Consider the following 11,274-nt stretch of genomic DNA (forward strand, 5'->3'; position numbering starts at 1 on the left):
AAAAGTTTGGTCAAAGAGACAGATTTTAAGAAGTATCTTAAAGAAAAAAGAGGTAGCAAGTCAGAGAGATTTAGGCAAAGAATTCCAGAACTTAGGGCCTTTGGACAGCTGAAGGCATGGCAATCAATGCTGGAGCAATTAAAATCATGGATGTTCAAAAGGCCAGAGTTAGATGAGTGTAGATACCTTGGAGGATTGAGGGACTGGAGTAGATTACATGGATTGGGAGAGAAAACAATTACATGGAGGAATCTGAAAATATGGATGAGAATTTTAAAATTGAGACGTTCCTTGACCCGGAATAAATTTAGGTCAGCAATCAAAGGGGTGATAGGAGAACGAAACCTGATGCAAATAAGGACATGGGCAGCAGAGTTTTGAATGCCCTCAAGTTTATGGAGGGTAGAATATGGGAGACCAGTGGGTTTGAATAATCAAGTCTAAAGGTAACAAAGGCATGATGAGGGTTTCAGCCTTGGATCAGCTGAGGCAGTTGTGAAGTCAGGTGATGGTATGGAGGTGGAAATAGACATTCTTAGAGATGGCATTGATATGTGGCCAGAAGCTCATCTTGGGGACAGATATGGACCCAAGATTACACACAGCCTCGTTTAGTCCAAGGCAGGTGCCAGAGAGGGGAACGGAGCCTTTGGAACTTTCTTCCTTAAAAGGCAGTGGAAGCAGAGCCTTTGAATATTTTTAAGGCAGAGCTAGATAGATTCTTGATTAACAAGGGGTGAAAGATTATCGGGGGTAGGCAGGAATGTGGGGGTGAGGTTACATTCAGATCAGCCATGGTTTATTGAATGGCAGAGCAGGCTCGAGGGGCCAAGTGGCCTACTCCTGCTCCTAATTCATATGTTCGTGTTCGTATATTCTTATGGAGTCAGTAGCTGGGGGTTAGAGTTTGGATTAGGGTCCAAAGACAAATTACTTAATTTTTCCCAATATCTAACTGGAGTACATTTCTGCCCATCAGAAATGCCAGAAATGTAGTCTGATAATTTAGCAGCGGTAGAAGAGTTGAGTGAAGCGATGGGGAGGTAGAGCTGGTGTCTTCAGCATTATAACATAACACTATACTTTCTGATGATGTTAATCAGTGCATTGATGCATTTGTACTGTGCTTTTCACACACAATGAATAACTCATTCGATATTTTTGCAGTATGCTCATTTCTATGGTGCACAACACAAGAGAAATCAACAGACAGTAGATTGCAATGAAATACCAGAAGATGTACAATTTGAAAATTTACTGTAAATTTTAATAATTGCACAGCTGAAATCCAAAAAGGAAATTCTTAAGCAAAATTTATGTTGTATAAAATTAAACAAAAGATTTGCATTTCTTTGTTTCTTCAAACTGGTTGTTCTTTCCATGCAAATATTTCTGACCATGCAAGCCAGAGGCTATGGAAACTATATAGAGTGAGCACATACACTAATACTTCATTAAAATGTTCCACTTATTACATGATATAATGTAACCCTAATTTGCCTCAAATGTCAATTTGAGTCCCAGGACAGGATCACTTGAATTCTGCTGCATCCTACTAAACTATAAGCATATTTTTAAAGTGAGGATGAGAGAAACTACAGTCTGAACTTTGCAATATTCCATTGTTTGCACATAGATAGAAGGACCACATCAAAGCAAATGAGGGTAGCTATTAATTATTGGGTGACTGACTGGTGGAAGACACTGGCCAGCTGGTTGATGGTGCTGGTGGGATGCCTGGTTCATTGCCATGTCATGGATGGGCATCCCACAGCAACCAGCCTGTTCAAAATTTAGAGCCGAACCAGGCTGGGAGGAAGATAGATCTGGACCTGGGAACTGGCTTTTGTATGCACAGTAAACATCACTGGTGCATGATAGTTGGAGCTGTTTAGAGACTAGTGACCAATTCAGAAACAGAGCTGATGCACTGTCGAGGAATTGGTTTTTGCCACTGAGGTGCATCTGGGTAAGTTATGAGTTTACAAGCATTAATGATTCTGATAGACATTGGATTTGGTTGAATTAGCACACAAACTCATCATCACTTTGTGAAGAATTAGCACTAAATAATTAGTCCATGAAACAACAGTTATTGCATTTTAACGTAGTACAAATGCTTTTAGACATTTCAGAGAGAAATGATAAGATGCTCCTTGGCTGGAATCCAGTGTTGGCAAACAGAAATTTCCTCCAATTAATTATTAGGAAGCCTAAAGTCAATGGGCCAGATTTTCATGCATCTGTCCATGTTGGAACAGAAATGGGGGGTTTAAGAATGGCAGACCGGACCTGATTCTAGGATTCCTGCCCTCATTCCCACCTTGTGGTATTTTTATGGCCCTGGGATAAGGGTGAAGGTAGCGAGGCTGCACTAAGCAATCCTTCTTCCCTTGCCTACTCCATTTCGGCAGTAGGCATTTTAGACACCCCACTATTTCCATGGATCTGGGCTCATTTTGTTAGAAGACATGATTCATGGCACCTCAGAGGTGTCATGGACCATGGGTGGAGCCTGTTATAGATTTGGGAATCTTTTAACAGGTAAGTTCAAAAAGTATTGCTCACTTCAACTGTCATTATTAGATGCTGTTTAAGTTAAACATGTTTTAATGCAATGATTGATAACGGGCCTCTGTCCTTTAAAGGTAAATGGCCATTAAACTGACTAGCATTGTATAAGTGTTCATTTGCATGAGCGTATATTACCAGTGCATAAAGTGCTTTATGCACTTAACATTATTGAGAGTCTGACTTTATTGTGTCAAGTGGACACTATGCTTTCATCTTCAGATTCATTTAAAATCCAGAGATCTGTTGAGTCTTTGAAGCACTTTTCCTGTATCCGCTATGAGGAGAACTGGTGAGCCCTATAATAACAATGGAAAGTCATTGCTTACTTTTGAAATTTTCATGAGCATTTTCATGGCTGACTGAGAGTCCATCCACCATGGAAATGGTGTGCTTGCTGGGAGTGCATAAATAATGTGACAGGTTTGGGACAATATGCTGTGAAAACCCACCATTTCAGCCATGAAAAGAGACAAGATAGGTTGGGGTTCTTTTCCTTAGAGGAGAGAAGGCTGAGGGGGGACCTGATTGAGATTTACAAAGTCATGAGGGGCATAGATGGGGTAGATAGGATAAAACTTTTCCCCTTAGTGGAGGGGTTAATAACCAGGGGCATAAATTTAAGATAAGGGGCAGGAGGTTTAGAGGAGATTTGAGGAAATATTTTTTTCACCCAGAGGGTTGGGGTTATCTGGAACTCACTGCCTGAAAGGGTGATGGAGGACGGAATTTAAGAAGTATTTAGATGATCACTTGAAATGCTATAGCATACAAGACTACAGGCCAAGTGCTGGAACAATGGATTAGAGTAGATAGGGACTTGATGACCGGCACAGACACAATGGGCTGAAGGGCCTCTTTCTATGCTGTAAAACTCTATGACTCTACGATGCCCACTATTGCCATCACAAACAGGATGTTGCAGTCAGCAGGTTGCCTTCACCTCCGCTGTGGATGTCTGGGTAGCACCAAGATGTAGCAGCAGGGTTAGGAAAGTTAGGAATTAGTTGCACAGCCTGAGCAATAGTGTTAATCACTTGTACATAATGTTCACTATAGTCAATAAACTCCCAAGATTGTCTCCCTGCCTATGGCTTGTTGTTCTGATGAGCAGTGTTCTTGTCACTCAGATGTGAAACCTTTCTGCACAAGATAAAGGCAGGTGTCTCAATCCAGGGCCTCTTCCCTGTGCTTTGTACAGCTTTCAGACCAAAGTGATGGTCCAGCCTCACACTCACTGGAAACATTACTGATGCCTGCACCTCGGCAGTGCTGGTCTTTGTTGCCAGAATGTAATGGGCAGGCACCACAGAGTGTTCTCTCATCTCTCTGTGTGTTCTCAGCACCTTTAAGGAGGGGCTGGCCCCCATCTCTTCAGCAGCTGTGACCACTGATGCTGTGCTCCTGAAGGGCTCAGATGCTGAAGGTAGATAAAGGATTAGATGCTTCTAAAGTTTCATGGCTGCGTCTCTATGATATGACCCAGATCACAGAGCACAAGTGAGCTGCCCTCAGCCAGGCAGGAGTCAGTCATTCACAGAGGCTATGCGAAGATCTATGGAGTGTCCTCACTGCATGTCATCATCATCCTCCTGCAATCGAGTGACTATCAGGGCTTCCATTGCACCCCATGACAGGAGCATTCTCACAGAGGATATTTGTGCTGCCATCAGCCAACCTAGATTCAAATGTTCACAGATGCGATGTGAGGATCTATGGGGGTCACCTCACTGCATGTCATCGTCATCCCCCACAAATCTTGCAGCTATGAGGGCCTCCCGGGCGTGCCTGCCAGTGCGAGGGCCTCATCGCCATCATCGTCGCCTCCGAGGACCTCCTTACCCTCCATTAGATGAGGAGACCTCCAGCTCCTCCATTTCCTCCTCAGCCAACTCGTCTCCCTGTTGCAGAGCCAGGTTATAAAGGGAGCAGCAGATGCCGATGATGCATGTCACTCTCTGCGGATTGTATTGCAGGGCTCCACCAGACTGGTCCAGGCACCGGAACCGCATCATCAGCATCCCGATGGTCTGCTCCACCAAGTTGTGAGCTGCAGCATGAGCCTCATTATAGTGTCACTCTGTTGCAGTCTGACGCTGCCGCAGGGCTGTCATCAGCCACGTCCTCTGCAGGTAGCCCTTGTCCCTAAGGATCCAATGCTGCAGTTTCTGTGGACCCTGGAAGACTCCAAGGATCTGTGACCGACTGTGGATGTAGGCATCATACACACTCCCTGGAAACCGTGCGCAGACCGGCAAGATGCATTTCTGGTGGTCGCATATCAGCTGCACATTCAGTGAGTGGAACCCCTTGTGGTTTATGTCATCCACAATGTGTTGCGATGGAGGTCTGAGTGCCACATGAGTTCAGTTGATGGCACCTAGCAGCTGAGGGGAAACCCGAGATCAGGGTGAATCCAAACGTCCTTGCACCCTGCCTGTCCTGGTCCCAGGCAAAATGCACACAGTTGTGTACCCTCACAACGAAAGCATCCATGACTTCATGGATGTATTTGTGGGTGGCGGCTTGTGATATCCCACAGAGGTCACCTGTGGAGCCCTGAATGGAGCCACTGGTATAGAAATTGAGCGCTACGGTCACTTTCACAGCCACTGGCAGTGGATGCCCTCCATGTCCCTGTGGTGCCAAATCCTGCAGCAGGTGGCAGATGTGAGTGACCAGTTCCCTAGACCTGCGCAGTCTTCAGCGACACTGGTTCTCGGTCATCTGCAGGAATGAAAGGCAGCATCTATAGACTCTGGGTCTAGCTAGGTACCGGCCTGTGATGGCTCTCTGTGGCTCTTGGGCAATGTGTGCAGGAGCCCAGTCGCCTCTTCTTCCTAAAGTTGCTGCTCTTGCCTCTGCACAGCCAGGAGTCTCATTCGCTCTCTCCTCTATCTTTGTGCTCTGTAGGCCATCAGGCATACAGCTAGTTCACCAGGCTCCATGATCCTGATGTACTCCTCCTGCAGGATGAAAGAGAGAGACACATGGTTAGCACGGGTGTACTAAGAACCTGTCCTGGTTCAGTGTGATGGCCCCTTAATGCTTCCCGGAGAGTGCTGGCCAGAGATTAGTGCATTGCATGGCTGTCCTGTTAGCTTGAACCATGGGGGCGACTGGCCCAAACCGGGATGCTGACATTGCAAGAGGCTGTGAGCACCTCCAGCAGTGACTGCCCCATGGCCGCTTTAGCAAGGAGATTGTACAACATGTGCAGTCGTCCAACTATTCTGCAGTCCGCTAAAATGCTCATGCATTTGCAGTTTGAGGCAGGGTGGAGGGCAGGGTGGGGGGGTGGTAGTGGGGAATGGGGGGTGCGGGTGGGTGGAAGGGGGGTGCTGGCGGTTGGATGGGGGGAGGTGAAAAGCTCTGGAGCACTTGGTGGCGTTTTGCTGCCTCTGTGCTGAGGGCCAGATAAGCTAGGAGCCCAACCCAAATCATATCCATGTGGCTGCGCCTGAACTGTCTCAGCTGCAGAGGAAAGGTCACTTTATTTCCCTAATACATGGGCACTTCCCTCGTCCACCCTACCGCCCCACCCTGAATGCCTGTGCGCTACTTTCAACAGCAAGGCTGCCCTTGCCCACCCCCGCCGCCATGAGTCACCTCAATGGTAGGGCTGCCTTAACACTATCTCTCCCCCGCCACCAGTCGCCTCAGTGGCAGGGCTGCCCTTAACCCCGATCCCCCGATGCCCCTGAAGCTTGAAGTCTATCAGGCGACCCTGGCGAGCACTGCACGACATCACTGTGTACTCACCTCTGAGCTCCCCTCAAAGTGCAAGCTGCCACGCGCACGCCTTTTATGTGCTGTTGTGAAACACGTCAGCGTGCTTTCCCACTGACGTGGACAGACGACCAACGGTGTGGGGAGGGGAACGATTCCGGCGGGCTGGCCTGATAATGATATGCTGATGTATTACAATGTGATTCCCAATGTCTGATGGCAGGAAACATGGCCTGCCATTGACGGGCTGAGCGGGCGATCGCCAAATGGTTTCCCGCTATTGTAAAACCGATCACGCCATATTGTCTGCTCATGCTATTGATCATGCCCAATGCCAGCAGGCATGAAAAATTCCACCCCTTATCTCTGTAACCCCTCCAACCTCCAAACCCATTGAGAACTCTGCATCCTTCAAATCTGGCCTGTTGTGCAACCCAATTATCTTTGGTTCATTACATGTGGTTGTGGCTTTAAGGCTCCTATGCTCTGGGATTTTCACCGTAAACCTCCCCCCTACCTCTCTTTCATATATTCCTTAACACCTGCCTTTTAGATCAAGTCTTTGATTAGCAGTCCTACTATCTGCTGTTGTGGTTTGGTGTCAAATTTTGTCTGAGCCTGCATTCATAATTATCTCTCTCCTATGACTGTGCGTAGGAAGAGAATTTCATCATCAGTTAAGCAGAAACTGCTGCTTATCATGAATGAAATACTTTTATAGAGCAGTTTGCACACTTTCTCAGCAATTATGCATAAAGTCATCATTCATTAACATAAAGCTTCAAGTTCTATGCACAATTTTTGTCCATTGTTATCTATTACAATCAAGTTTCACTGAATTTATTTGCCTAATATAATGGTGCACAATTCTGTTCAAATAACATGACTGGTATTAATGTTTTGTAATGTTCACCTGGGTGAAAGTAGTTTGTGGCTTGCAAACCAAATGGGAATGCAACTTGAGTGGCAATGTGACTTGTAGTTTTTATTGTTATTGTAAAGTGAAGTGCAGTGGGAAAATATTGTTCAAACTTGCTTCTCATTGCAGAATTTGGTCTGGAGTTTTTCAGGATCACAAATCCCTAACACAGCCTCTGACGTGAAGAATAGTGGAATTGATCACAAAAAGCTCGAATTACAACTGGAGAAACAGAAGCACAGGTCCATAATCACCTATACTAAATTCAGAATATATTTAATTGAAATCTTACTTTGCTATGCTGATTCATTTCATCTTGTTAAATCTGCAGGTTGAGGGATATTTCAGCAACAATGCAGAAGCAGCATGAGCTTCTTATGCTCATTGGTCAAAAAATGGGAATTCATTCTGAGACAGAACAGCAGGACCAGGAAGAGTTCTCTCAATAAAACAGTCAACAGTCAAAAGGCAACAAGAGAAAATGGGGCCGGGGTGGGTGGAAACTGGGATCAAGGGTTTAAGCAGATGTTGTTCAACCAGACAGAATAAGTTCATAGTACAGACACTTCCCATGATGAAGCTGAGCATAAATGTACCGTATAGGATGGTCTTCAAATAATACTACACATATTTGATGAGTAATGCAAAAGTGCAGTGTTTCTGTCTAAATTTCAGTTTAAATTGACCTGCTTAGTGGTTCTACATCCATCATAACTGAGTAAAAATGCAAGAAAAGTTATTTAAAGCACAATAATGCAGAAGTGTTGCTATATTCAACATCAAATGTGTACATGCTAAGCTGTATTTACTTTAACTGTTGTAATGTCGACCAGGTTTTATGAATCTGCATTAGGCATTGTGTGCTTGGATTCTAGCATTATAGCTCTCAAGTAAGTGCAATTATTCAGAAATAACAATTAAGATTGTATAGAATTACTTGACAATATGCTAAATGTATTATTGGGGGTAATGACCCAGTGATGTAAATTCTGTCTGTGCTATGGTATACGTATTCTTTACAGGAACTGTAATTTGGTCTTTCATTGCAGTATGGTACTGATTTTCATTCAGCTGTAACTAGGGATCTAGGAGAAATATAAAGAGCAGAAAGGGAGGGGTGAATTTTCTTGGACGTTCTTCTACTTGTTGATTGTAGCTTTTCCGCAAGAGGCTTTGAAATTGTGAAATAACAGTGTAAACTGAAAATCACCCTGAATATCATCAGCACTGATTGTAGAAAATCCTAGAACTGCAGCACATTATTAATTTATTAGTCAAAAGTAGTGTCAAAAGGAAAGTTTGAGGGGATCTGACAGTGCAGAGGATCTATCAGTACGTCTCAATGAGGCCAACATAAGAAATATTGTTAGTCGTCACTACATATCTTTAAATGAGGAAATAGATGCAATTAAAGATTGTTCAACCAAATAAATGTATGTACTCCATAGAGGCATTTCATATGGCTTATCTGGTCCTATCTTTTACACAAAATAGGTGCTCGCACTATACTATACCTTAAACTTTGTAGCATTATCTAGTTGAGAAACATAGAAGCAGATGGCCATGTAGCTTGTAAAGTAACTCAACTAAGTCATAGTTGACCTATACTGTGCCTAAACTCCATTTACCTGCTTTTGATCCACATCCCTTGATACCTTACCTAACAAATACCTGTCAATCTCAGTCTTGAAAATTTCAATTGGCCCCAAATCCACAGGATTTTGGGAGAGCACGTTCCAGATTTTCTCTACCATTTACATGGAGTAAGTGCTTCCTGATTTCACTTGTAAATAGCCTCACTCTACCTTTGAGATTGTGTCTTTTTGTTCTGGATTCTTCCATCAAAGGAATCATTTTTTTTAATGTATCCTCCTGAATTCCTTAATCATTTTAAATATTTCGATTAGATCACTGCTTGACCTTCTGTACTCTATGTAATACAAATCAAGTTTATGCAACCTGTTATCATAATTTAGCTCTTTAAATCTGGTAAATCTGGACTATACCCCTTCAAGGCCAATTTATCATTCCTGAGGTTTGGTGTCCAGAACTGAATGCAGTATTTCAGGTGGGGTTTGACCAAGGCTCTGCACAACTGAAGCGTTGCTTATTCACTTTTGTATTCTAGGCCCATTGTACATGTCATGACTTTGTGATTTGTATACATGGGCACCTAAAAGCCTTTGCTCCTCCATCATTCCTAGGTTCTCACCGTTATGAAGATATTTCAATTGTCTTCCATGGACCTTATTGTATCCCACATTGAATTCCATCTATCATAGTTTTTTCCACTCACTTAGGTTATTTATGTTTCTTTGTAACTATCAGTCCAGCTTGCTGTTCCTCCTATTCTGGTATCATCTGCAAATTTAGTTGTAAAACTCACTTAATTTCATTTGAATCATTAATAATGATGAAAAGTTGAGGGGGCTGTTTTTATCCCTGGAGAATATTACTTCACACATCTCACCAATCAGAAAACAAATCCTTTATCCCTACTCCCTGCCTTATCCCAAAAGTGCTTGATTCATTGTTCAACAGGCATCAACAGTCTCACAATAGCTAGATCATATGTTTATTTTTCATATGGTGCACTGATAGTGAAATTTTCCAGGCAATTTACCTTTGAGGGGTATCACTGCTGAGTGGGACCTTGTCCTGATCCAATATACATGTTTGGGCATTTCCCAGCAGGAGCTCTATGAAGAACAATTAGGAATGGGAAGTCTTAGGTGTTTTTTTTTCCCTCCTAGTTTGAGTGCGATGAGGTTGAATGTATCTCTGCTGCCACCTTGATTGAAATTATTTAACTGAGTACAGGTTGGACAGCAAACAGACCCCAAGTATTGCTGAAAAAAGAGACACATTGTTAAAGCTTTTCATCCTTCACTCATCAGAACAGATGTTACAATGTCAAATTTTAAAGGGAACAACAATTTATACTGCAAGAGACAAGGGATGCTGATTGGTTGGCAAATCAGCTCTCATCAGTCGAGATGCTGCCATGGTGAATGCACCAGAGAGCTATTGACCCCCATGCTTCTGTTTATTCAAAAAAGATGCAATACCTGGACATATTGCTTTTGACTGCAGAGGATAGGTCTCTGTATCTAAATATGTGTAGCTTCTAGCAAGCGTAAGTGAGTTATGTTGCAAGCCTAACTGATAATCTTAAGTTGGTTGTTAGTGTAAATCTTAGCACATTCAGGATTGTTCAGCAATTGCTATCCAAGAATCACATCTAATGTTAGACATTATGCTCTGAATTTTGCAAGCATGTGAGCATAATCAGTGCACTGTCTATTGTGAATAGCTGAAGAACCTACTGTTTAATATAAACCACTATTCATTGGGAAGCATGGCCTATGTACCTGGCATCACACTGTCATGGTTTTTCCTCTCCCTCTCTCTGTAATCTCTTCCAGTCCCACAACCCTACAAGATATCTGGGGTCATGTTTGTTGGCATCTTGAACATCCCTGATCTTAATTGCTCCACCATTGGCGCTCATGCCTTTAGTTATGTAGGCCTTAAGCTCTAGAATTTCCTCCCTAAATTTTTATACCTCTCTTTCTTCCTTTAAGATGCTCCTTAAAGCATACCTCCTTGACCAAGATTTTGGCCATCTGCCCTATGTGGCTAGATGTTTAATTTTGCTTTATAATGCTCATGTGAAGCACTTTGAGTTGGTTTCATTACATTAAAGGTGCTAAATAAGTTGTTGTTTCATTTTTATTTGTAACTGTCACCTTGTTTTTCAGTGTAGATCAAAGCATGAATAAAAAGAAAATAACTTGATATCAATAAAATATAATTATAGGTTTGAATTTACTTTATGGACTATGATAAGGGGTTAAAATGAATCCCACTGTCAACTGCGAGACCCCTATTTTTCCAGCTATAATTCTGATTTTATGTTGTACTGTTATTGTGTTTTATATGGTTCTTGCATTTTGGTTTCTCTGTGTGCAATATGTATGTTTAATATTGGGTTCCTAAATAATTTTGAAAGTGAAGAAGTTGATATTGAGAAGTTGCAGATCCACTCAAAGCCT

At 43.0% G+C, this 11,274-nt stretch overlaps 1 protein-coding gene across 1 annotated transcript in view; it reads left to right on the plus strand.

The window, feature by feature from the left end:
* trpa1b (transient receptor potential cation channel, subfamily A, member 1b) overlaps positions 1-7,681 on the plus strand; it is a 198,160-nt gene extending 190,479 nt beyond the window's left edge. The window contains exons 31-33 of the mRNA XM_041189261.1: positions 1,168-1,239; positions 7,349-7,461; positions 7,551-7,681. Of these exons, the coding sequence (XP_041045195.1) occupies positions 1,168-1,239; positions 7,349-7,461; positions 7,551-7,668 (303 nt within the window). The 3' untranslated portion in view covers positions 7,669-7,681. The remainder of the gene's footprint in view (positions 1-1,167; positions 1,240-7,348; positions 7,462-7,550) is intronic.
* Positions 7,682-11,274: the final 3,593 nt, after the last annotated feature.

Source organism: Carcharodon carcharias, chromosome 6 (genome assembly GCF_017639515.1).
Source record: "Carcharodon carcharias isolate sCarCar2 chromosome 6, sCarCar2.pri, whole genome shotgun sequence".
NCBI lineage: Eukaryota > Metazoa > Chordata > Chondrichthyes > Lamniformes > Lamnidae > Carcharodon > Carcharodon carcharias.